Source organism: Mustela putorius, unplaced genomic scaffold (genome assembly GCF_011764305.1).
Source record: "Mustela putorius furo isolate JIRA1106 unplaced genomic scaffold, ASM1176430v1.1 tig00537243_pilon_pilon_pilon, whole genome shotgun sequence".
In the NCBI taxonomy this organism is placed as follows: Eukaryota; Metazoa; Chordata; class Mammalia; order Carnivora; family Mustelidae; genus Mustela; species Mustela putorius.
In genome coordinates, this window is record NW_025422382.1 from 664,866 (window position 1) to 692,326 (window position 27,461).

At 49.8% G+C, this 27,461-nt stretch overlaps 1 protein-coding gene across 2 annotated transcripts in view; it reads left to right on the forward strand.

The window, feature by feature from the left end:
* THSD4 (thrombospondin type 1 domain containing 4) overlaps window positions 1-27,461 on the forward strand; it is a 556,231-nt gene that overhangs the window by 76,927 nt on the left and 451,843 nt on the right. For both annotated transcript variants that reach the window (XM_045073490.1, XM_045073491.1), the window contains exon 4: window positions 2,426-2,799. In XM_045073490.1, coding sequence (XP_044929425.1) covers window positions 2,426-2,799 — 374 coding nt within the window. The remainder of the gene's footprint in view (window positions 1-2,425; window positions 2,800-27,461) is intronic.

Sequence of the window (27,461 nt, forward strand, 5' to 3'; positions counted from 1 at the left end):
TCTAGAACTATCAAAGGGGATGTGTTTCGACTCATATTACCCTTCGATTTTCCACCCAAAGCGGGCAGGGAGGCAACATGCTTCAGGGGGGGAAAAAAAGGAACCTGGAAATAGGAACAGGCAGGCTTCAGTGTCAGCCCTGCCTGTGCCCCTTACCAGCCCGTGCCGGGGCAAGTCATGCAGCCTCTGGAGGCCCCAGTTCTTTCCTGCAGAAGGGACAAAATGACACGAACCTCTCAGGGTGGCCGAGCACCCTGTAAAGTGTACCCTGGAGCTAATGGTGTCTACGCCAGAGACCTGGTCCCTCCGTGAGGCCTTTGCACAATGCCAGACTTGGAAAAGGGCCTCAGCAAATGCCTGTCCACTTCTCATCCTTGTACTAAACACCGCATTAGTGTCCTTGGGCTGTTGTAACAAGTTACCACAAACTCAATGGCTTAAAAAAACAGAAATTTCTTCCTCACCGTTCTGGAGGCTAGGAGTTCAATATCAAGGTGTTGTTAGGGCCATACTCCTTCCAGTTACTAGGGGGACATCCTCCTGGCTTCTTCCAGTTTGTGTTGGCTCCCTATGTTGCTGCTCATGGCTGTTACCTCTCTGGTCGGCCTCGGTGGTCACAGGGCCTTCTCCTCTCTGTGTTTTCTCTTCTCATTTCCATGTGATGTGAAGGAGCTCTGCCTTCTTGGGTTTGTTCCACACAAAGGAGAGGACCATCCCTGGACCTTCTTACAGCTCAGTGGTACTGTGGGGACAGAGGATTCGACCGTGAAAAGCCTTTGAGCTTTGAGCTTTGGGCCAAAAAATCTGTCAAAAACAAAGATCTTAGGGATGCCTGGGTGGCTCAGTGGGTTAAGCCGCTGCCTTGGGCTCAGGTCATGATCCCAGAATCCTGGGATTGAGTCCCACATCAGGCTTCTTGCTTGGCAGGGAGCCTGCCTCTCTCAGCCTCTGCCTGCCATTCTGCCCGCTTGTGCACGCTCTCTCTCAGACAAATAAATAAATAAAATCTTAAAACAAAAAAAAATCTTAAAAAAAAAATAGCCAAGTTAATCATGGCTTTTTGTACTTCAGATGGAAGGGTGAGGCTCACTCAAAAACTCACGTTTCCAAGGAAAGTCATAGTGTTGGTCAGTGCCACACAGGTAAGAAGGACATTCCAGGGGAAGGATCCAGAAACTCAAGGGCAGCTCTCTGCTGGGGGAGAGCTGGGCGTGCTGGAACTGTGGGAATGGGAGTTGGGTACACTTGACTCCAAACCTGGCTATGCCAACATGACGGGTGGGTCACACGTCTCTGAGCTTCGGGTGGCAAACCTCTCCTCTGAGAGGTGAGAATGGTAGACAGCAGGGCCACGGTGAAGCCTGGAGATGACACGTATTACCTGGTACTGAGTACACACCTGACTGTCACAGCTGTTACCTGAGTCCTCCTCTGAGGCCTTCTTAATCCCTCTCCCCTCTCCACCCCTTCAAGCCCTGGGAAACCAGTCCCCCCAGGGCTCCCCAATCTTGTGCTAGCTGCACAACACTTTTCTGCTGGGTCCATGCCATTAATGTGGACCTGGGGTCCACATCCTCCTGGTCCTCAGCGCTCAGCTTCCCGCGGAGATGTAGCTGGTCCTCAGAGCGTGTCTGCGGGGGCACCGTGTCCCCACACTGAGCGCCCTGTCTGGCACAGCTGTTCCTTGTGAAATGATCGGTTAAGTGAATAAGAGTGTAGAATCACCTCTAGGTTAGAACTTTAAAGCTTTCTGACATTTCTCAGGTCTTCTGATTGACCATGGAAGCTGGAAAATCATCACTGTGGTTACGGACAAATGTTTCGTGCCAGGCTCCCTGCTCTGCGCCTGCGTGACCTGACATATTTATTGTGTCCCCGTGAGGTGGGGACCATCTTTTAGAACATAGTACGGCTCCGAGAGATTCAGAAACTTCCCAGTCACACGGCTAGAAGTGGTGGCAGGGAGGTGACGCGAAGGCAGGGCCTCTAAATGACAGTGTCCCATCCTCCTGCCTGCATGGAGACTGGGTCCCGGGGCCTCCCCAGCAGCTTAAGGGAAGTACAGTCCGTCTGGGCTGCACCCTGAAGACCTAAGTGGGAGGTTAAGGGGGAGTCCTGAGGGGGTAAGCCTCAGGAGGAGCTGAAGGCACCACACAGAGCTCTCCAAGGCCACGGCAGAGGAAGCAAGGACCGAATTAGGACGTTTGTGAGCCTTGGGTGCTTTGATCTTGGTGCCGCCCTTCCTCTGTTAAAAAAGAGTTCTGTTTTACGAGGGCATCGGTATAAAGACGAATATAACCCAGGCTGGACTGTATTCATTTCGTCCTTCTGGTTTTAAAGCCGGCCCAGTGCCTAAAAGATGGGGCGTCTGGGGGTGAAGCAGGACCGGGTGTTCGGGTCCCCTAACCGGCCTCTGTCTCCGCAGGTCCCGCAGCGGATGGCGGCGGCCCAGGGCGTCCCGGAGGACAGCGGCGGCGGCGGCGGCTCCCCGGGCGTGTGGGGCGCCTGGGGACCCTGGTCCGCCTGCTCGCGCAGCTGCAGCGGCGGCGTGATGGAGCAGACGCGGCCCTGCCTGCCCAGCTCGTACCGCGCGCGGGGGGCCCTGCGGCCCGGAGCTCCCCCGCGCGCCTTCGCGGGCCACGTGGTGTCGGCCGTGCGCACGTCGGTGCCGCTGCACCGGAGCCGCGAGCGCCAGGAGCTGCGCGCCCCTGTCGGCCCCGATGCCAGCCGCCAGGGCCCGGAGTCGCGGGGCAGCCGGCACCCGCAGGCGAGGGCCCGCGACCCCACGGCGGAAAGAAGGTACACGCGCCCGCCCGCCACCTCCCCTGCCCGTGTCATTGCCCCTGTCCACCGCCCTGCGCCCTCCCGGAGGTCCCGCGCTCTGAGTCCCAGCCTGCCCGCGGGGAATGCACGGCAGCTTCTGCCGGCTGGGGAGGAATTCTTGGCTCAGCGTATTTCCTTTCATCTTTTGATGTGTTTTGCAGCCCTTTAAGCGTTGAGGCCACTCCCACCCCACTGTGGTTCTGAATAGTCTTCAAAGTGAAGCTAATTCTGAGAAGGCCCTTAGGCATCAACCTTAGGGAGGCCCTGTGGGGAGCGGTGAAAGAAGGCGGGCAGTGGGGAGCCGGGCCAGTGCGCCGGGTGCCCAGGGAAGGGAGGTCAGATGCAGAACGAGGGGCCTTCCCATGCCAGGCTGATTCGAGTTTCTAGTCTTTCCGCAAACTGAACGTCTGTGGAGTCACACGTGCTCCCAGACCGTTGGTTTCAGAAGTCTATGCATTTTCTAGAAAGTTTTCCCGGAGAATTTTGAATGAACACGCTGCTTTGAGGATATGTCCAATTAAGGACCTAACACTTTTGTAGAGACTGCATAGGGTGTGTTACATAGCAGCGTTCAAACAGTTGTACTGCTGCATAATGCCTCCCATGGCTAGGCCTGCATGAATACTACCGAGGAGGCGGTGTCCATGGGAAAGGTAGCTGTGTCAATGAATCAGTCAACCCATCTATACAGATGAGTCAGCATTCATTCAAAAGCATTTGTTGAATGCTCCTAGGTCCGCGATAGATTCTGAGAGCTTATTAATACAAAAACAGTAACAACTACAAACGAACACTTACAGGGAGAACGGGGATATCGGCGGTGACCACTCTTTCCCACTGCGGCTAGATGCTTCTCGAAGGTCTGTCTCAGCCCAGTGCTGTAGGCCGTCAGTGCATCCACCCAGAGGTGTAGGGAAGTTACAACCCAACCACCCTCCCTGGTCCCTTGATATGCTCAGTAGGAGTTTAGAGAGGACCATTTCACAGGGAAGGTGCTTCAGCCAAATTCTGAAGGATAAACCGAATTTGGGTGGTTAGAAGAAGGGAAGAGCTGTGAGTTCCGAGGGCTGGCAGGGCCTGGCAGGGGGAGGGGAAGAGAAATCCACTGGGAGGATGCCTCCTTCCTTTTATCTGAGCACAACCCACAAGAGGACAGCTCCCCATTCCCTTACCTTAGGTCCTTATGGCCAATGCATTTTAGAATTCAAAACTTCTCAGATTCTCTAAAGGTAATTCAAGCGCTTATTTCACATGGTAATGGCCTCCATTCTGTGGTATGGGGCAGAGTCCCATAATCGATTGTATTATTACTTATGCCGTGAAACATTTGAAAGTTCCTATTAAGTAGGATAAAAGAAGATCCTAATAGTCTTGTGTCCCTTTAGGCCAGGTGTGCAGCCCAGTGAATTTTGACACCAAACCAACAGGAACATAAGGAGAAAAGAAAAGAAAAAGCCTTGGTTTTCAAAATTCTCGGTTTGAGAATTGCAGGTTTATAATAACTAAAGTTTATCAAATGCCTGTTCTATACCAGGCACTGTTCTTGTCCCTCGACACTGACAACCCTATGAAATAATGCCAGTATCATCCTCAGTTTAGAGGTGCAGAAAAGGAGGCCCAAGGAAGAGGAGAAACTTGCCAAAAGCAACCCAGCCAGTGTGTAAAGAGCTGGGATTCAAACCCAGGCAGTCGCGGCACTAAGGACCCTATTAGGTAGCTGTTACACGCAAGGAATCCAAGGGCCTACGAGATGAAAGGGCTCCCAGATCCCTAGAGCCCTGGAAAAGCTAAGAGTTGAAGGTGCTTTGGCTCCCATATCCCTGGAGTGCTCACGGCCTTCTCTTACAGCCGCTGTGGTTGAGAACCTAGGAGAGCTGCCCAGGGAACCGGCTCTCGCTGGCCTCAGGCCTGTACTGCAGGCATTCTGGCCCATCTGTTTTGGCAGCGGGAAATTTTTTTCTCCTAACATATTGACAGGGGGCCAGTTACTGTTTACTATGAAGTTCCTACAAGTTTTTATCATACTCTCGTAATTTGACAGCTTCAGATGGAGCAGTCCAAACATGAGGCCGGGAGACCCGCGCTACCAACAACTGTCACACTCTTCCCGGCTGACGAAGATCACATTTGCTTATATTTATCAGTCATTAGGAGCTTGCATAGTATATGTGACCCCAGAAGAAATGTCAATGTGTTCGCTGGATGGCTGTCTGCCCCAGTTTCTGTTTCAGGTTTGAGGTTTGAGGCAAAGGCTGTTAAGGCTTAGATGTTTAAGAAAACCGTTAGGTTGTTATGCTAGGCAACCGAAAACTTAATTGGAGCCAGATAACAAATAAAACAGAACTGTCCAACCTTCCAACAAATATTTATTAAGAATTTACTATGTTGTAAGGTCCTGGGATAGACACAAAGGTGAATAAAAGCCAGGTCGGGGGCTGAAAGCTCTTACTGACAGGCTAGACCAACTGTTTGCAAAAGCACTTTTTAAAAAAAATTCTTTTAGTATAAGAGTCCTTTCTTTTTTTTTTTTAAGAGTCCTTTCTGTTACATCAGCATCAGATTGGGACTCGGTTTGTCACAGAGGACATGTAAATGGACTAGTGATTTTTAGCCTTGGCCGACCGACCCTTAGAATCTTCTGTCCACCTTTGAAAAATCTCAATACCCCAGTCACATCCCCAAACAACATCTGGATCTCTGGGGGTTGCAGTCCTGAATCTTTAGGGGTTGTAGCCAAGGTTGGAAACCAGGTGTTTGGAAGTATCTCTTAAGGTTCTGTGGGGGAAAATTTTGGAAATTGAATATTCTGTAGCCGAATTTTCCAGGCTCAGGGAGCACATGTCAGAATCATTTGCAGTGGGCCGGGAAGGCTTGTTCAAAGTGGAGCTGCCCAGGCCCCAGCATCTCCCCTGCCTAATGGGGGTTCTGTTTTGTAGGCTTGGGGTTTGCCCTAGGTAGCTTCGTATTAGGCGATTCTGACCTACTCCAGAGTTGGAGAACCACTGATCTAGAAGGTTAGAAAAGACATGTGTGTAAATGCCTTCCCTACAAGACAGCGTGATGAATAGTAATGACACTGGTTGCCATTTTGGATCACGGCCTATGGGCAGACAATGCATCAGGTGCACTGTCACATTTATAGTTCATACAACCTGGTGAGGCAGGTGCATATATTCACATTTTACAGATGAGGAAACTGAGGCTGGGAAGACTGGAGCGACTTGCTCAGAATGCCTTGCTTCAGGAGAGAGAGAACCAGAATTCTAAGTAGATCTGTTGGAGTCTAGCACTCAAATCCTTTTCACCCAAAAGGCGATTTTGAAAGTGAAGCTGCTCGCTTTCAGCCGGTGTGGTCAGAGAAGCTGCTGGCAGGTTAGACGGTTCGAGCCACGTCTTGAAAAGTGGATGCGATTTGGGAGTCAAGGCTTAAAATGAACTGCAACTCTTCCTTGCAGGGCTCAGCTCTTGTAGCCAGGGAAATCTTTGCAGCAGAGGGTTCAAAAATGGGCAACCGCAGCCCTCGTCCTTGGGGGCCTGACATGTAGTGGTGGGTGAGTGGCAAACCCACAAAATGCGGAATGTGGGAAATCCTTGAGGGATGGAGTAATCAAGGCAGACCACACAGAGAAGGTAGGATTTGAACCCAACCTTGACGAATAAGTAAAATGTGCTTAGCTGGAATATATTTAGGAATGTCTTGAGTCCACTTCCTTCCATATCAGACTTTGTCTCACTAAAGTATATACATACACAATGCAAATCACACTCTAAAATCTTAGAAATCATGTCAGTATGGGGGCGCGTCGGGGGCCGGGTCAGTTAAGTGCCTGATTCTCGGTTTCCGCTCAGATGGTGATTTCAGGGTCATGAGATCGTTTGCTTGAGATTCTTTCCCCCTCCTTCTCTCTCCCCCTCTGCTCCTCCCCGAGCTCATGTTCTCTCTCTCAGGCAAACACAAATTTAAAGAAGATTTTATTTATTTATTTGAGAGAGTTGACGAGTGAGAGAGAGAGGGCAGAGGGCGAGGGAGAAGCAGACTCCCCACTGAGTAGGCAGCCCGATGCAGGGCTCAGTGGCAGGACCTCAGGATCATGACCTGAGCCCAGGGCAGACGCTTAACTGCCTGAGCCACCCAGGTGCCCCAATAAATAAAATCTTAAAAATATTAAAAAAAAAAAAAAAAAGAAATCATGTCAGTGTTTATTAGAGGTTCCCCAAGGATTTGAGCTTAGGAAAGCTGGTTAATTTTTCTGAGCCTCAGGACCTTTATCTTTCAAATGAGAGTAATAGCTATGCCCAGCAGCTGGGATTGTTGAGTAAGTCAATGAAATGATGGGATCCTACTTCCTGTCCTGCAGTAGGTGCTCAGGAAGTTGTAGCTATACCTCCCTCTAGAGCTTTAAAGGCTGGGTGTTCATGTGTTAGAGTTAGAATTCTGGTTCCTCAGGAAGGATCAGGTGGAGAGTCGGGGCCACAGAGGAAGACAGGGAGACAGGAACTGAGGTCTGGTCCAGGAGGGCAGGACTCTGGGCCACACAGCCAGGGTGCAGCCAGGATCCCAGGGCCGGGGCACCCTGCCCTGCGCCCTCTCTTGGCGTGACCTGCTCAGAAAAGCCTGCCACAAAGGGTGGCCTCTCCCTGGGATTTAGTCAGGGCACTGACACCTGTGGGGACCCTGGACAGGGGGAGTTCAGCCTGCAGGTCTTGGCCAACAGATTCCGTAATGGTACTCCCCAAGTCCTCCCTCTCTCCACCCCCAAGGTGACGTCCTGGTGGAGGCTGAAGGGGGAGGGGTGGAGAGAGGAGGGCACTCGGTGAGCTCTGCTGTCAGGGCCGCAGGACAGCCACTCACTGTGCAGCTCAAGGCCCTCCTCAGGAGGAGCCTTCCTCCCCAATTTCTTGAAATGGGTGCCCGCAACTGGAGGGAGCTGGAAGGAGCCCCTCTGACTGTAGGATTTTCCCTTTCATAGAACTTAAACCAAATTTCTTCTCATTCCCAACATGTCTGGTAGTGAGGAAATCCATAGAGTATCCTGCTGCCTAGAGTCCCAGTACACAACCCACCAGAAACCTGTTGTAAACGTCTACTGGCCAGTTTAAGTCAGCTTCCACGAAGACAGGTTATGAGACTAGACCCCACTTCTGTCTGAGGATGATGTCGGGTAACCCTCCCTGCTCTGGTTGCTGGAGAGCCTGCTACCGGGCGTCCCTTCCCCACGGGCTTCCTGAGGCTGGCCTACACTAGTCAGTTTTCCTCACCACTGCCCGTGGGAACCAGCTGGGATTGGGAAGAGGATGCTTGATGGCTTTAATGCCGAGGTTTTTTTAAGATAGGAAACACTCCTCCCTTCCATCAGTGGTCATGGTCAAGTTGAGAACTTTCATCCACTGGAGACAGTTGTAGGAGCCAGGGACCATGGAAGTCATAACCGCGAAAATCACAGCCACTGTTTCCATTGAGTGTGTGACACTTGGCATGTCACAGCCTTCAGGTGTCAGAAAGGTTGTGGAGGGCAGGCTTCCCAGAACTTTCTGGAGAGGTGGAGCTAGTTTCCTGTCAGGAGGTTGTCTGGCTGGAGGGGGCTGCCCTCGCCCAGAAGGCACAGACCCACATCTCAGGAGCAGTTTGTGGCGGGTAGTCAGTTATTGCTTTTTGTTCTGTTTCAAATATTGGTCCTTCAGTCTCAACAAACATATGTTTTTAGGCTCTTAACCAGACCTTCAGGTGACAGGTGGGAACGAGAGCTAGCATAACTGGAAACGCCTGTGTGACAGTGAAGACTTAGGTCTGGAGTGGACAGGCCTGGTTTGTCTGCCCCATCCTGCCTCTGCCTAGATGTGTGTCCTGCCACATCCCTGCTTTTGCCCCTCAGGGGGATAGTCACGCACCTGCTTCGGTGGGCTGCTGGGAATTGGGCAATTCGTACAGAGTGCTTACGCACAGTGCTGGGCCCCTCATAAGCACTCAGGACAGGTGGCAGGACCCTTCCCCCTGCCAGGCACATCGGCCGGCATTTTATATGCAGCATTCTGTCAGGTCCTCATCACAGTCGTGGGTGGCACACTGGTATTGTTCCCAGTTAGGGATGACAGACTCCAGGGTCAGGGAGAAAATGTCCAGACTGAAGTCACACATAAGGAAAGCAAGACAGTCAGGGTTTAAACCCATTGGGGCTATGGGATGCTCCTCCCAGAATTGCACTTCTAGAAAGGCTTTTTTAAAATTAAAGGTAACATTCATTGATTAAGTGTTATAAACCGATATCTCTCTGAGATAAGGGAAAATGGGATCTTTCTCCAATATTTGCTCTAAGATTTTGAGTATAGTACATATATGTGCATGTGTGTTTGTGTGTGTGTGTATACTAACATGTATGCTTATGGGCTTTTACACGGGAAGCCCAGGGGAAACGCCAACTAGGGATAGTCAGCAGCTGGCCAGGCAAAACCTTAACTTTATAAAGGTATTCGCTTTTATTTATTTATTTATTATTTTATTTATTTTTTTTAAAAGATTTTATTTATTTATTTGACAGAGAGAAATCACAAGTAGTCGGAGAGGCAGGCAGAGAGAGAGAGAGGGAAGCAGGCTCCCCGCTGAGCAGAGAGCCCGATGCGGGACTCGATCCCAGGACCCTGAGATCATGACCTGAGCCAAAGGCAGCGGCTTAACCCACTGAGCCACCCAGGCGCCCCGGTATTCGCTTTTAAAGGCTGCCTGTGGATCACAGAGCTTCGTTAGTAGAGCTGACATAGCAAGTACATTTTTTTTTTCTTTTTGAAGATTTTATTTATTTATTTGAGAGAGAGAGAGAAAGAGCACCAGCAAGGGGAGGGCCAGAGGGAAAGGCAGAAACACACTGTCCACTGAGCAGGGAGCCCGATGCGGGGCTCCGTCCCAGGACCCAGAGATCATGACCTGAGCCAAAGGCAGATGCTTAACCCACTGAGCCCCCCAGGCGCCCCTAGCAATTACCTTTTTGTGTTTTGTTTTCGTTTTAATTTGTTCAGCATTCTTTGTGCATTTGCTGTCAACCAGACATTGTGCTAACACAGAAGGGATGGACAGGTGAAGGAGGTGTGGTTTTCAAGGACCTCCGTGTTTACTGAGGAAGTACCCCAGGGATGACCACCATGGCGGGGTACAATGCATGTTCCACCTGTGGGGAAGCAGAGGGCTGTGGCGTCACAGAGGTGCAGCTCACTCTTGGGGAATCAAGGTAATTTCCATGGCGAAGGGTGATTTCCTTAAAGGATGGGTTTGCGTTTTTCAGGTGGGAAGGAGCTGGGAAGTAGTTTAAAGATGAAGTGTGGCAGTGGTTTGGTGACATAAGGGGAACGAGAAAGTCTGCTTTGGCCAGTGGGGTGGAGGGAGAAGTCAAGCAAACAGACATTTACAAGGTTAGGACGGAAATGGAAAGAGAGGTCGGGGAGCCAGGGAAGGCTTCAGAGAGGAAGTGATGACTGAGCTGAGCTATGAAGGATTTTAGCAGAGCCCAAGAGTGAGGAGGGCGTTCCCCCAAAAAGCACACTGTGGGGGTGGAGACCTGAAGGCATGCGTGAGCCTGTCACGTTCTGGAAGTCGTAAACAGTCTGATGGGGCTGGAGCACAGGCTGTGCATGAGGGAATGTCCAGGCAAGACTGGGGAAGTCCAGAGGTTCCTTTCCAGGAAGGGACTATCCAGCAGGACTTAAGGGGGTTGCATTAGAATGTCTTTGAGGATAGTTCCTGTTAATACGGAGGACCAGCTCTTTTCCATTTTAAAGCCTGTTGATGTCTCCATGGTACAGTCAGTCTAAATCTCTCCTTCTTGCCCTTGTAATTTGCAGAATGGCCATGCCACCCACCTACCCCATCTTCATACGTCACAAGAAGCCAGGGTTTACTGGTCGGGGAGCTAAGACTTGAACTCAATTTTATCCTTGTGCAAATTTATCCTTGTACAGTCTGGAAGCCAGAGGCTAAAACGAAGATGTGAGCAGCACCGTGTTTCTTCTGGGGGCTTCGGGGGAGGATTTGTTTCTGTCCCTTTCCCATTTCTAGAGTCTGCCTGCCTTTCTGGGCTCATGAACCTTTCCCCCTATCGCGCTGCCTCTCATCAACTTCTGGAACTGTCAGCCACCTCTCCTTCTTATAAGGACCCTTGTGATTACATCACAGGGCTCTGCTAATCCAGGATTATCTCCTCATCCTGCGATTCTTAATCACATCGGCAAAGCCCCTTTGCCACGTAAGATAACAGTCTCAGGTTCCTGGGGTTCAGACGTGGGCATCTGGGGGTGGTGGGAGCATGATCCACATACCATAAAGTACTTGCCTTTGGGGAGGGTCTTAATTATACCCTTAATATGCCCTGGGATCGTTTCTGTGTTAGTAGGACCCCCGGCCACTGCCCCACATCACATGTGATAATTTCCATGGGAAACTTAGCAGTACTTTTTCCCAGAAAAAAAGAAGAAAATCCATGCTCTCCCCACCCCTCCCTTAAGTGTCCTCCTTTGGACAGTGACGTTAATAAAATGAAAGGTAATAGACGCCTGAGGCAGCTGGTGTGGAGTAAAGGGTTCTGTCTTCCAAACCCAAAGCCCCGGGTCCAGTTCCCGATCCTCCCCAATGCTTTCATCTCTGGGCAGGTCCCCTGCCTGGGCCTTACTTCACATGTCTGTGAAATGAGGGGGTTCTGTCCCATCCATTAGGGTCTCCCACTCGCTCTTGGCACGTCCCGGAGGCCCAGTTGCTGTTTTATATGTTCCCACCACCGTGCTGCCACGCAGAGTAATGGAGAGAGAAGAAGGCGGCGGGAAGACACAGCTCTGAACCACATTTCCAGACACACTCAGGAATGTGATGGTTTTTCTTCTCTCTGGATGCATCAAGACCACTGCCCTTCAAATCCCTCTGCTGGGACTTCTGTCTCCTGACAGGACTTTTTCTTAAGAGTGCCAGCCACGTGTCCGACCTTCTCTTGGTGGTCTCCCCCTGCGGCTTGGCCTTTTTCTACTGAAAGCATTCACATTTCTTACCTCGGAGGGAGGAGGCTCTGGGCTGGGAGTCATTAGATCCCACTTCCTGTCTCCTCTCCATCATCTGCGAACTGGATGACCTTCGAGAATCATTTCATCTAATCTATAAAATGTGGATAAATATATGTCCTCTGTCTACCGCACGGGCCCGTTGAGAGGGTCAAATGAGGTAACAGGGGTACAAGTACTTTGAAAAACAAAAGACATGTTTTAAATTATTTAATTCTCACTGACCCGATTGTCTGAATTTCAGAGCCTCATGTCTCCTTCTGTAATTTCTTGTATGCGTGTGCATATGCACGCATGTGTGTTTGTCTTCGTGTGTATGCGTGTGCACGTGTGCATGAGCGTGAGTGTGTTCTTACGGGAAAGGTCCGTGTCTTTTGGAAATAGGACAGACAGGTTCAGGCCTAGATCACAGGCTCTCCCTACCCTTTCCTGCCTCCCTGGGGAACTGTCCCCGGCTGTGGGTAGAATCATTTGTTTTTTTTAACTCCTCTTTTCCCCACCTCCTTTCTTGGAGGCAATTTGCATTTCATCATTAATAATGCTGGAGAAATATGTACTTTCTGTCCTGAGGGCCCCTGGAGCCAAGAGGACCCCTTCATGATGCTGGATAGGAAAACTAGCTGTTAATTAAACTTCATAAAACCACGTGCCATCTTCCTGACCTGCAGCTGTTACCTAGGGAGTCTTGTTACATACAGCAGGGGCAGAAACCACATGGCAAGGAGAAGGGAAATCTTTGGCCTTGTCTGCTTTTCTCCTTGGAAAACCTCCGCGGTGATCCTGGGCAGTGAGCAGAGCAGGCAGGTACAGCTGTCTGAAATGCACACTCTGCGTTTTTGGTGTTCTTTATTTCCTCCTGCAGGGAAAGTTTTGTTTCTTTACCTTCCGAAGCAGGATTTCCACTTAGTCCCTGAATTGTTTGACAAGAGGTTACCTGTTGATGCTAACCAGATAAACGGTGTTTTAATACGCTTTGTTTTCTAAATCAGAAACCTTGGCCCTTTTCGGTGAGAGAGCTTTGTAGCAGAGCCGGGCCCCACTGGTATGTACGTTTCTGCCTGTAGGTTAGGAAAGATTGGAGCCAGATTTTAAGCTTGAGTTACTCTGATCTCAGACAAGGCTCCAAAGAGCCCTTGTTCATTTCTTGTGGCATTTCATTAAGTGTCAGAAGTATTTCATTAGTTATCAGAACAAAGATCACATTCGCCGTAAGAATGCTGCGTTGAACTTCCTCCAAGTCATTCATAACTCCAGGTTCCAGGAGAAGGATATGATGGGCTATGGAAAAAATCTGACTACAATATGTACGCCCCAGAAAGGGGATCTCAGCTCTGCATCTGGGACCCCTAGGCTTCTCCTTGGATGCATGCCTGGTGGCAGCCTGAGGTGCCTTTGCGTGAGGACGGGGCTGGGGACACATCCTGGATGCCTGCATTACTGTGGTCTCCCTCCCAGATCGTTCCTGCACGTAGCTGATTCGGCCTTTGTGACGATGACTGTTTTATGGCACCTACTGTGTGCCACGCCATTTACACCCGTTTTGGGAGCCTCAGCCAACCCCATTTCACAGTTGAGGACTCTAAGCTGAGGTAGAAACATTCCCAGCATTGTACTCCTGTAAGGGCCAGAGCGGGATCTGAAGGCTGCATTGCCCGACCCCCGTGTCCCCAGTCTTCCCACTGTCACTCTGAGTCCAGGAGTGGCGCCAGGTGATTTCGCTGTGTGTGTGAGGGTTTGGGGCACAAGTACTATGGCCTCCCTGCTGGTCCTCGTGGCAAAGGGCTGACCGCTCCTTACAGGCTTCTCGAGCAGGCTTCCCTTGTTTATCCATCCATTGGCCCTTTACTGGACCAATAGCTCTGGCTATAGGGAGAGTCACACCTGATGTTTCTTGAGGGAGGACTGTCTGTCGTGGGCTGAATAAAGGTCCTCATTCCTGGAGCCTGCAAATGACAGCTTGTTTGGAAAAAGGGTCTTTGAGGTTGTAATTACCGTAAGGATCTGGAGATGGGGAGATCATGCTGGCTGATACAGGTGTGTCCTAAGTGCAACCGTGAGTGTCCTTATAGGACAGGGGCAGAGGGAGATGTGGTGCCTAGACACACCGAGGAGACGGTGCCGTGAAGACAGACTCGAGGTATTTTCCTTAGAGGTCACCATGTTGGGGCCACTAGCTGAGGAATGCTGTGGCCACAGAAGGTGGAAGTGACAAGGAAACAGGCTCTCCACTAGAACCTCCTGAGGGAGCGCAGCCCTACCGACTTCCCACTGATGCCAATTTTGAACTTCTGGCCTCCAGAACTATGAGTCTGTGGTCGTTTTTTATGGCTATCCTGGGAAACGAGCATATGGTGTATAAGGCTCATAGCTAAATCCCGAAGGGCCCTAGTGAGTAAAGCGTCCATGTTGTCTCTGGTTTGTACGCGTTAAACTTTGTACTTGGAGAGTCAGAGGACGAGCCTTGGGGCCCAGAGCTTGTAGACTACAGAGTAGGGGTTCTAAGGAAAGCCTGCCTCCAAGCCTGTTCCTCTCCACCATGTTTATCTCCCTTTCTGCCCCAACTCTTTTTTTCTCACGCAAGTGCCCCCTAGGTCAGGCCTGGGCCAAAATTAGGACTTGCCCCAGGTGCTGGGTGGCTCCGTTGGTTGAGTGACTGCTTTTGGCTCAGGTCATGATCTCGGAGTCCCAGGTACAAGTCCCCTGTTAGGCTCTCTGCTAGGTGGGAACTTCGCTTCTCTCTCTGACCCTCCCTCTTCTTGTGCTCTCTCTCTCTCAAATAAATAAAATCTTAAAAAAAAAAAAAATTGAGGACTTGCCCCTAGAGCTTTCCTTTCCTTCCTTATGGTTTGACTTCCAGGTACACAGTGTTGTCTGTGTTCCCTCCTAGATCTCTTTCCCACAGAAACATGTGGTCCCCTTTGGGCCATGTGCACCCAGGAGCTGTGAGCCGAGATTTCCTTCTCCCTCCGCGACTGGAAGGCAGTTCACTGTGGGCTAGTGCTGGAAATGTTTTCTTTCTGGATTTGGAGGGAAGCGGTAATATCTTCCCCGTGTTTTCCAGTAAATTCTCATTCCAGACAGCCCATCCTTGTAATCCTTTGTGGATGGCATTCGGTATTTACAGCTGTTTGAGCCCCTGAAGAGCTTACCATGCACTCATTCGGTCCCATTGGTTAATATTACAATAACATCCGTTCACGCAGACTTAGGCTCAGACATGTTGTTTAGCATCTTGTGGACTCAGTTTCCTTGCGTATAAAATAGGAGTGATGACCCACTCCGCGATTTGCAGTGGTGGTTGAGTGGGGTAACCTGCATACGCCATTCGGCGGGCATTCCGTACATCACTGCTATCTGAATACTGAATGTATATTTAAGTGCACGATGCTGGTATCTTGGGGGATGGAGTAAAACTCTAGAACAAATCCCTCTTTCTTCCAGTTAACTGAGGGTGACAGACTTGCACCTAAATATCTTCCCTTTAATGCAAGGAAGAAAGTCATGCCTCATTCTTCACACAAGGTTATTATGCTGGGAATAGTTCCTATTTATGATAAAGAAAAAAATGAAGTGATGTATGGTGTGTGGATACATAAAACGTGGTTTAAACATTCAGAGCAGAAGAGACATCCAAAATATGACAGAAATAGCATTGCGTCCTTCTTGGGACTTTCGAATAAAAGAGGTTCAAGAAATGTTAGTTGCATTATAATCACGAATGCTGTTGTATTAATGAATTCAGCAGGACTTGGGGGTCCTGCTTCAACCTGCTGGAGGTCAGCCTCTGGGGCGTGGGGCCACTGTTTGAGGGTCCCCAGGGGAGAGGGGTTAGGAGCTCACATTTGCTTAGCACCTGCCCAGGCCAGGCACTGTGCCCCACAGGTAATCTCATTGGGTTTCCCCTAAGCCCCTATAGTCCTGGAGGGCAGCTCAGGTTCGGATTACATCCCACACCAGCCATGGGTTTGACTCCCAAGAGGACTCCTCTCAGTTACGCTGGAGAAATGAATGCATTTACTGTTCTCTTCTGCAAAATCAGCTCCATACCACTCAGCCCGCATTTGGCTCTCTGCCTCTGCAGTGACCCTCACGTGTCAAGGTTGGAGGCTCTGTGTCTCTCACCTTCGGGAAGTGCAGCCACCATGGTAACCACCATTTAGGGAGGGCCACTGAGGGCCACTTACCTTCATTATTTCACTGACTCTGAGTTCCAGCCACGTGACGTGGGTGCTCTGAGCCCATCTTAATGCTGGGATGGGCTGTGGAGTGACTTACCCAGGATCACACAGGTGATTAGTGGCTTCTCTGGCTTGTTTTGTGGACTACCTGGGCCTTTGTCCCAGCTGATCTCTTACCTGCCTTGCTTTTCAGGGATGCCCAGCCCAGCAGGGTGGGGCTGCCGTCTCGGTTCTGAATTCTCTAGTGTGAACTTAGCCTCAGCTGGAAATGCTGTCTGTTGGACCACCACGAGTTCATTTCTTGCTTTTATGTGAATCCAAAAAGATTCCCCTTCCTCTGGTCAGATTCTTCTCTCCACTGGGGAGGCACATTAGATTTCAACCCCCAGACGTCCTTGTGCAACCTTCTCAACTATAAGTACTGTCCCTCTAGCCGCTGGACACCATTGCTTTCTGCTGGTCTGAAATTGGTTTGCCGGAACACCCACTCAGTTGTCTTTATTCTGCCTGGTCTCAGCCCTCGCCGAATAAAAGCACCTCAGGATGGATTCTGCGAAGCCAGGATCACTCAGATGCGTAGGGGCACCAGTGAGCCCAATGACGGCTTATTCTTAGGCACACTCGGCTGATTTTTCAAACGCTCTAAAGAAAAAGAAGCAGCCTGGTGATAATATCCGAAATCAGAATTTAAGTCCTCTGCCAAGATTGCTCTGAAGGGCTGGGTCTGTTCTGAAGACTTCTCTGTTTGATTTTAAGGGGTGTGTGTAGAGTCGGCTGCCCCATGGATCTCACCTCCTGGGAGGCCAGTGGGTGGCCCACCAGGGATAGGGTCTCTTGAAGCTTGGCTTCCTGGTACAAAAAGAGACTTTCAAACTCAGAGCACCTCTACAACCAGCCTTCTGCTTCCTTTGCTAGCTTCTTGGCGCCTGGTAGTGTTCTCGAATCCCTTTGTGAAAAGACTTCTTTCCTTTCTTTCTCTCGTTAGCACGAATTCATCACTTACCCCTTTGTCCCATCTCCCTCTTCTTCCAGATCCTTCTTTCCTGAAGGCTCAGGGCAAACCTGTCCGCTGACTCTCACGCTGGTCTTTCGGTGCAGGTCCTAAGTACTTTCTGAGGCCCAGCAGCAGACCTGGTTGAGCTGGCCGATGTCTGTGGCAGCGTGTGCCGCACAGTAGGCCGCCAGGAAACCTTTTGTTTTCATCATCTTAATTTTTATTTCCTGAAGTGGTCAGAGTTTTGCCTCTTACCTTCTGTAGACATCAGATAATTTATGGCCCGGATCAGCTCTGGCAGGAGCTGCAGTCTTCTGAACTTCTGAGAAGACCTATGAGCTCAACCTAAACCTACTTGCTAGAAGCCTTTGGCAGGTTGTGTTGTTCATAACAGAACGGGGTGAGTTTCAGAACGCTGGGACTCTCTTTCCAGTTTTCGGCTGCTGACTCCTTTGGGTCCAGCTTGCCTTGGATCACATGGCCTCTTGGTGAACACAAGCTTCTCCCGTCCAGCTGCTGCTCCCTTGCGTTCTTCCTCCCTTCCTCGGCATCCAGGCTCTTGGGGCCTTCTCCATGGTGGCCAGTGTTACCTGACTTTGAATTTCACCTGCTCCCTTTGCTTCCCACCAGATGTGTAGGGCCTTCCTTTCTTGTTTCCTGGAACTCAGAGCCTTTTCATCTCCACTAATTGTTCCAGAAAGGTAGGCCTTACTGGCGCACTGTTTAGAATGGCGAGCAATAAAGCTGTGGTCTCTCGCATGTGTTATCTCAGCAAACATTCACGGAGTGTCTGGGGGCAGAGCTGCTGCTGGTCTCGGGGAGAATGCACACAGGGTAAGCAACTGGGTAAGCCTCACCCCGGAGAACCAGAAGACCCAGGAGGGAGCCAGGGCCCTTGCCTCATATGTTACCGGGACGTAGGGTTCATGCTATGGCACGGGGGGTGTGCAAGGGGCCCCTGAGAGCACTCCCAGTCTGGGGTGGCTCAGGGGGAGCACGTGAGGCGCTGATATTTATGTTGAGCTTGGAAGGCTGCTCTAGGGCAGAAGTAGGTAGCACAGAAGTACAGGCAGGGGCCTTGGAGGCCTGAGAGCTCAGTGTGTTTGGGACATGCTGAGTGATCTGTTATGCCTGGAAAGTGTAGGCTTGGGAGGAGGCAAGGGGAGGGAGCTGAAGACCGGAGTTCAGTCTGGTAAGACAGAAGGAGACCAGATGATGAAGAACGGAACAGGGCATCAAGCTGGTTGTGCCTTCAAGCCACCTAGGTATGAAATTTGTTTTCTAGGCAGGGATGAGCCATGATGATTTTACGAAATTGAGGGTGGTGACCAGGGCCGTGTTAAGAAAGACAAAGCCAGTAGAGAGAGAAGTCGAAAACACATGAGCTTGCTCCTCCTGACCTGGGTACCCGATGGGTGGAGATGGTGTCAGGCAGTCTGGGAATGGACACTGGGGTGTCTGTCATCACCGAAAGTACTAGACTGGGACATCATCGTTATGGCTGTTCCTTACGTAGACTTGTGTTGCCCGAGACTCCGCTTGGGCATGAGGCTGACGTTGGTCTTCACTGATCTAAAACCTTTCTGGGAGTTTATTTCCCGATACTGACAGTGACATTTTAGAGGAACATTTAGTCCCATGATGATTTCTGCCCCCTCAGTCTTTGGGGCTCACAAATGGGTATTTTTATCCAGTCAAAATGTCTGTGTAATTAAGTATTAAAGTTCCTGACTTAGTTTCCCTTTGTGATGTTGTTCGTACAGCAGATGCAGCCTCGAGAGGCTGGGGAGGAGGTTTCTGTATTTGCTCCTTAGGACCCTCCCACTCCCAAACACAGTTACGTTCTAAAAAATTCAGTGGAAAAACAGGTTAGCATTTTCCTTTTTATGTCGCTTCCATGTATTGAAAGCCTGTGCAAAAGGCATGGAAAAGCCATTTTTTGTTTTTATTTTAATCCCAGTGTAGATAACATATACAGCGCCATGTTAGCTTTAGGCATACAGTATAGTGATTGAACACTTCCATACGACACCCTCATCACGACAAGTGCCCTCCTTCAACCCCATCGCCTGTGTCACCCATCCCTCCCCCCAGCCTCCCCTCTGGTGACCACTGGTTTGTTCTCTAGAGTTCAGAGTCTGTTTCTTGATCTGTGTTTCTCTCTCTCTTTCTCTCTTTTATTTTCACTTGCTTGCATTTTTTGTTTCTTAAATTCCAGATATGAGTGAAATCATACGGTATTTGTCTTTCTGTGAACTATTTCACGTAGCATAATGCTTTCTAGCTTTATCCGTATTGTTGTAAGTGACAAGATTTCATTCTTTTTTTAAAAAAAAATATTTTATTTATTTATTTGAGAGAACAAGCACGCATGAGTTGGGGTTAGGGCAGAGGGAGAGGGAGAAGGAGACTCTCTGCTCAGTGGGGAACCTGACATGGGGATCCCAGGACCCCAAGATCATGACCTGCAATTAAAGTCAGTTGCTTAACCATCTGAGCCACCCAGATGCCCCTAGATCCCATTCTTTTTATGGCTGAGTAATATTCCATTGTGTGTATATACCACATCTTCTTTATCCATTCATCAATTGATGGGCACTTAGGTTGGTTCCATATCTTGGCTATTATAGATAACGTTCCAATGAACATAGGGGTGCACATATCCCAAATTAGTATTTTTTTATCCTGTGTGTAAATACCCAGTAGCACAATTGCTGATCCAAGGATAGCTCTATTTTCAATTTTTGAGGAACCTCCATACTGTTTTCCAGAGTGGTTGCACCAGCCTGCATTCCCACCAACAGTGTAGGAGGGTTCCCCTTTCTTTTCATCCTCGCCAACACTTGTTGTTTCCTGTCTTGTTAATTTTAGCCATTCTGACCAGTGTGAATTGGTATCTCGTTGTAGTTTTGATTTTTATTTCCCTGATGATGAGTGATGCAGAGCATCTTCTCATGTGTCTGTTGGCCATCTGGATGTCTTCTTTGGAGAAATGTCTGCTCATGTCTTCTGCCCATTTTTAAGTTGGATTATTTGTTTTTTAGGTGTTGAGTTTTATAAGTTCTTTATGCATCTGGGATACTACGGAAAAGACATTTTTTATGGTAGTACAAAGGATAAGAAATGACAAATCAGTCTGTCTTGACTCCTTCCTCTTAAGCGATTCCCTATTTTTGCACCCTTCAGAAATATATCCTATTTATATGCATTTTTATATACAATGTATATTTTTTTATCTTTTCTGTTTCTTTCTTCCTTTTTTCACACAAGCAGCAACATGGACATCCAATGTTCAGTGCCTTTGGTGTTTAGTTCTTTTTTACTTACCTGTGTTTTGGAGGTTACTCTGTCACAGTATATATGCATCTGGCTATTCTTTTAAGCAGGTCCCCCAGTGTCTCTACATACCATCATTTAACTCGCTCCTTATTCCCCCATCTAAGGACATGTGGGTTGTGTTTCACATTTATAATTTATTTTTAAGATTTTATTGACTTATTGGCAGAGAGAGAGAGAGCACACACAAGTGGTGGGGGGGAGAGAGAAAGAGAAGCAAACTCCCTGCTGAGTAGGGAGTCTAACTGAGGCTCTGTCATAGCCGATCCCAACTCGAGATCATGATCTGAGCCAAAGGTAGAGGCTTAACCAACTGAGCCACCCAGGCGCCCCTATGTATTTTATTTTATTTTATTGTTTTGGAGAGAGAAAAAGAGAGAGAGAGAGAGAGAGCACGCATGCATATACACCCCCCCCACACACACACACACATGAGTGGGAGGAGGGGCAGAGGGAGAGAGCGAATCCCAAACAGTCTCCATGGCCCGTGTGGGACTGACACGGGACTTGATCTCACGACCCATGGATCGTGACCTGAGCTGAAACCAGGAGTTGGACGTTCAACTGACTGAGCCACCCAGGTGCCCCTCCGTGTACTTTTATAAGCATGTGGAAAGGTAACTCCTGCGTATGATTCCTACTGCCCAGCATCTTTTAAATTGTTTATAAAAACCTCTTAAAAGATGCATTTGGTCATGGTCAATGGATTTTGGAGAAAATATTTCACTGGATGGTAATTGCAAATGACATCTCCCTCTCTCCCAGCATAAGGGGCCAACTAGAAATGCTTTGTTTTCTTAGTGAGAGGAGGAGGGGAGAAGGAGGTGCATATCTGGGGGGCTTATGTGGAGGCAGCACCCCCCATTTGTAACCAGGAGTCTGTGACACTTAGTTTTGTATGTCCTTGGGCCTGTCTCAGGTGTGGAGACGGGCAAGCCAAATGGGCCCCATAACGTTGGCTTGCTTGGAATTTCATTTTGATATATAACAGTGGCAAATGTGACTATGGCATTAAGGATTCCTTAAAATCAGGCGGAGGTGGCTCACTAGATGTAGTAGGAATCCGTAGGAGCTCGGACTTTTCTCAGCAGCATCTGGCACATGGACTCCCCGGTACCCCTGCTTCTGCCCGACATCTCTAGTCGTCAGCAACCTTCCATCTTCCCTGTGGAAGAACTGATCGCTGCTTCCCTAGCTATTCAACTTCGGTACTCAGCTACAGAGGAATGCAGCTTCTCTGAATGCCACGACAGCCAGAGCCCCCAGGATCAAGCAGGGCAAGGAGCCCTCCCTCTGGAGCAGGGAGAGCTGGCCTCACTGGCAGCCTCCTTCATGGAGGTCTGGCTTCCCCATGGTGCCCGGGCTCAGACTCCTGGGGCTTCTTGAAGGCCCGTCCCAGGGGCCACTCCTCTGTTGGACGCGGCAGCCCATGTGTGGTTCATGTTAGCACAGCTGAGACAGCCGGGGCCCCTCACAGAGACTTGTCTGAGCTCTAAGGCCAAACAAAAGGGAAATAAACATGGAAAGTCTAAGAAATGCAAACAGCTCGGCTTCTGGACGGCAGGCTGCTCTCTCTGCCCATTCCACTCGGTGCTCAGCAAAGAGGCGGGAAGCCATCCAATGGCCACAGGCAGCTTCCAGCCAGTCTCGTTCGGTGGCTCTCCAGCTCTCACAGACATGCATGGAGGCACCCCGACCCCTTAATTCTTTCCTTCTTTTGAGAATAAAGGGGGAGTCCCAGCCCCACCAGTTCCCTCTTTGCATTCCGAGAACCTGTTAGTTCTCTAGGGCTTGATACCAGGAATGACCCCTCTCAGTGGATGAGACCTTTATCCTTACATAGAGGGAGGTGGCCTTATCCTCCGTGCCACACCAGTTTAGCAGTGTTTTCATAAAATATAATATTTCATAAGGCAAAAGTGAAACAAATGCATGAATGGGAAGAGAGGATTTTCCCCCCTTTGGCCATCGTGGTTTGAGCCATTCATTCCTTCGGTGTTTCAGTTCTCCAACAGTCGCTCAACACCTCCTGTGTCACCGAGCCAAGTGCTCTGGATAGAAGACAAATTAGAGGTATCCCTGCGCTGAAGGAGCCTGCAGCCTGGTAAACTGAGGCAGCTTGAACAAATCCTATGTAACTAAACAGTCCCATGGGGTCCAAGGGGAGGACGAAAGAGAAGGGCGTGGCTTTTATGCAGTGAAGGGGGCCCCGAAGCGGGAAGAGGTCGTCAGTCCAGGACATGGAGTGGGAGAAGGCAGCCTCGAGAGGAAGTAGCACGAGCAGCGCCTGAGAAGTGAGTACACGGAGTGTGGTGTGGGTGGTCCGGGCGGTGCCCGGGGCCGTGACATGAGAGGGGGCAGGAGCCAGGCCGTGCAGGCTGGGTAGCAGAGCCGAGGAGGGTGGACTGGAAACAGAGATGTGGGGAGAGTGGAAGAGCCAGCCAACTCCGGGGGATGGTGGGGTACGTGGGGGGTGAAACAGGGCAGTGGTTTCCACCGTGTGGTCCCCAGACCACCAGCATCAGCATTGCCTGGCAGCGGGTTAGAAATGCAGATTCTCCGATCCCGCCCCACATCTCCTTTGCAGATGGGCTCAGCGGCCCGTCTTCACAAGCCCTCCTGGTGATCCTGACCCTTCCTCAAGTCTGAGAATTGCTGACATGGAGACTATAGGGAGAACTAGAAGGAGAACAGTCTCGGAGGGGGAAAGATGATGAATTTGGGCTTGAAGATGTGGAATCTGAAATGTGTCTCAGGATGAATAGGCCAAGTATGGTCCCAAGACCCACGGCTTCGGCATCACCTGGGAGCTTGTAACAAATGCAGAATCCGAGGTCCACCCAGACCTCCTGAATCAGAAGCTGGATCTTGGGGCACCTGGGTGGCTCAGGCCTCTGCCTTCAGCTCAGGTCATGATCCCAGGGACTTGGGATCGAGCCCCACATCGGGTTGTCTGCTCAGCAGGGAGCCTGCTTCCCCCTCTCTCTCTGCCTGCCTCTCTGCCTACTTGTGATCTCTGTCTGTGAAATAAATAAATAAAATCTTAAAAAAAAAAAAAAGAAGCTGGATCTTGACAAGATGCCCAGGTGAGAAGCAGACTCTCTGTAGTCTAGAGGTCAGCCGGGTCTGTGGGGTTAGCACTCAGGAGAAGGTTCTGGGCAGGCTGGAGAAGTGTGGATGTTGTCAATTACGGGGGATGGTTGTAATGACATAGTTCCCAGGCGCATGCGCAGGGTTGAGAAGAAGACTAGATGGGGCGTCTGTCCTCACACTGGCCAGGACTAATGTCACAGAGCTGCACAGCATCACACATAATGAGGCCCTGGCTGGCAGCCAGCCTGTTGGAAGGAAAACATTTTATGTGCTTGTTACCCTTTCCAGAATGCTATTTGCAGCCACTATCTCAAGAAACAACAATTTCGCAGACACCCACAGTAGGTCACTGGAAGGACTGGGGCCGGAACCTGGCGTCAGAGCCCTTGCTGTCAGGTTCTTGTCCTTGGGCCGTCCTGTGGGGGAGGGAGGCTCTGCCTCTACTTCTGTTATCAGGGTCTGCAGTGTGAACAGAGAAGACATTACACGGGGTGCTCAGTAGAAGTTCATAGAATCTGCTCTGTGAAGGTTTGTCGATGCTCTTGGAAACAGATGATGGAAAACAAAATGAGAGAAGCTGCTTTCAGAATCAAAAAGTGCATCCCGATTGGTGACCTCAATTTGATCTTTAAAACATCATTGTAAGTAGATAAGACAGGAATTATACATGGTCTAATATTTTACAAAGTAACAGCTTTATTGAGATATGATTAATATGCTATAAAAGTGACCATTTAAAGTGTAATTTAGTGGGGCGCCTGGGTGGCTCCCTCAGTTAAGCATGACTCTTGATTTTGCCTCAGGTCATGATCTCAGGGTCCTGGGATGGAGCTGTTTGTCGGGCTCCCAGCTCAGCAGGGAGTCTGTTTCTCCATCTCCCTCTGCCCCTCCCCCTGCTCTAGTGCTCTCTCTCTTTAAAACAGATAAATCTTAAAAAAAAAAAAATAAAGTGCTTAATTCGGTGGTTTTTATTATATTCACAGGCTGTGCAACCGTCTTCACTGTCTAATTACAGAACATTTCCATCACCCCAAAAAGAAACCCTATACTCATCAGCTGTCACTCCCTATTTTTCCCTCCCCCAAGCCCCTGACAAGGGCTAATCTTTCTTTTTAAATTATTATTATTTTTTTAATTTAAATCCTGGTTAGTTGATACACAGTTCAGTATTGGTTTCAGGATGATTGGTGGGTCATCACTGGCACACAACACCCAGGGCTCATCACAACAAGTGTCCTCTTTAACGCCCACCACCCACCTAGCCCATTCCCCGCCCACCTCTCTGCATCAACACTGTTTGTTCTCTGTGAAGAGTCTCTCATGGTTTCTCTCCCTCTTTCTTTTTTTCTCTTCCCCCTCCCATATGTTCATCCATTTTGTTTCTTAAATTCCCCGAGTGAGAGCAAATGATATTTGTCTTTCTCTGACATATTTTGCTTAGCATAACACTCTCTAGCTCCATCCACAACGTTGCAAATGGCACGACCTCATTTCTTTTTTTTTTTTTTTTAAGATTTTATTTATTTATTTGACAGACAGAGATCACAAGTAGGCAGAGAGGCAGGCAGGGCGTGGGAGAAGGCAGGCTTCCTGCTGAGCAGAGAGCCTGATGTGGGGCTCGATCCCAGGACCCTGGGATCATGACCTGAGACGAAGGCAGAGGCTTTAACCCACTGAGCCACCCAGGTGCCCCTACAAGTTTATTTTTTAAAGCAAATACTTGTATCCTGCATGCTCTGTGGTAGCATTATTTAACTCATCTGCTTTTACTATTTTTTCTTTACAACAACCTGTAAGGAAGGTGCTGTCCTCATCTTTGTTTGTAAATGCATACAGGGCAGGACTGGGCCTAGAGGGGGGCCCTTGGGCACAACATTTAAGGAGACAGCACTCTGAGATGCTACCAGCACCCCCAGGGCCCCTCAGTGCTGTATTCTGTGTGCCTCCCTGGCCTCATCGTAGCCTTGGCCCCATGGGAAGAAACGGAAGCATCAAAAGATGCAGTAACTTGCCCAAAGCAGCTTAAGTTAGCTAGTGGCAGACCTGGGATTCCAACCCAGGAACCTGGCTTCAGGGCTCATGTCACTATGCTCATACCTAGGCCCTTAATATCCAAACTGGGCTTTTTTCTGTTTCTTTCTCAAGACCTACATTTCCAAAATTTGCCAAGTGAGGATTGCAAAGTAAAGTCGCAGAGATGGGTTATGGAGAGACCAAACAGAGCTAACTGAGCCCACAGCTTTCCAGGTACCCACCGCATGTCCCCCGGAAGGGTTAACTGGCCACACAGTTTCCCTTGGCCACATCTGTGCTTGTTACCCCAGCGCTGCATACATCTGCCTAGCTCGCAGCGGCCACCCTGCACGCGTCCAGATGGACTCTGTCCTGGCGGGGAAGGGGCCATCCTGAACTGCCACAATGAGGAGCTCTGCCCGCTGTAAGGAAGACACATGCTGTCTTGGCCAAGCGGGAGAGGTCTGTCCCTCACTGCAACATCCCGACTCACGGGTGCAGAAACCCCATCCATCACAGTCACACCCCAACTGGCTGCTCATTCTTTTTTTTTTTTTTTTTTTTTTACATTTTTATCTGACTGCATCCATCAGATATACTATACATACAAGTACAAGAAGCAGATGTCTTCTCCGAGAGGTACAAGAGTTGTTCTTTCATGAATGGCCTCTAACAATAGTGAAACCAGCAATTTTCACATATGCATGCATGCCCATATATATGTACTTCATAAAAAAGCAAAGTGTCGTCTCTTCGTCCCTTAACTTAATGGTAAAAATAGAGGCCACCAGGCATTGGTGGGGCACCAGAAGGTCCTGAAGGCACTTGAAAAGGATTGCTGGGAGTGGGATAGAGTCCTGGTGTGGGATTTGATCCTGTAGGGGCAGGATATGGTGCTGGTGGTCCCCAGGTTCCTGGTGGAACAGTGCCCCACGGAACAGGTGGCACTGCCCCTGGTGCGTGGGGACAGGGCATGGGATATGGCCCTGGAGATGGATATGCCATATTAGGGGTAGGGTATAGCCCTTCCATTCCAGGTTCCCAAGGTCCAGAAGATATGGGTCCTCAGGGACCTAAAGGACAGCAGCTGGATCTGTGGGTGTGCTACATGGTCTTGGAAGCTCTGAAAAGGGCATACTTGGTGTAGGATATGGCCCCGCGGGGCCAGGTGGGCTGCTCATTCTTGTTAGCCCGCTCATCCCAGGTAGCTGCTCGTTTCTGAAACATCGTGTCTCCAGGGGTGCTGCTGTTCATGGAGGTTTTGCATGGTTCTCCAGTTTCAGCTGAGGCTCCTGGAAGGCAACTTGGGTGCAAAAATGTCCATCAGCACATGCATTTGTCAGCTGCTCCGCGAGACAGGCGGAATTGGAAAGAGGCTTGTTCAGGTCATTAGTAGGTTCTCCCTCTGCTGCCTCTGTTCCTCAAGAGCAGGATCAAGTCAGTCCCGGTTCAGGAGCTCTCGGTAGGTGAGCTGTAGTGGTGCATCCTGGCCTGGGCCAGCACATTTCTCTTATGCCAGAAGAAAAGCTTATAGCTGTTGTTGTCTATTAAACCTGATCATTCTTGGGGCACCTGGGTGCCGCAGTTGGTTAAAGGGGTCTGACCCTTGGTTTCGGCGCAGGTCATGATCTTAGGGTCATGAGATGGAGCCCCTCCCCGGGAGTCTGCTTGAGTTGCCCCCCCCCCCCCACCTCTACCCCGTCCGCTCTACTCTTGCACTCTAGCTTTCTCAAATCAATCAATAAATCCTTTAAAAAAAAGAAAAAGATCACTTTTATGGTTGGGTTCTCACCCTTTGGTTTAGAATTTCAGTTCCTTAAAAGCTGGGGGCTTGCTGGAAATGCAGAGCTTCAGGCCCCACCCTAGACCAACTGAGTCAGGGTCTGCCTCTAACAAGATGCCTAGCTTATTGCTGAACACATCCAAGTTTGAGAAGCGCTGCTGCACATGTCCTCATTTCTCTCTTACCTTAAGCGGGCAACTCCGCCCCG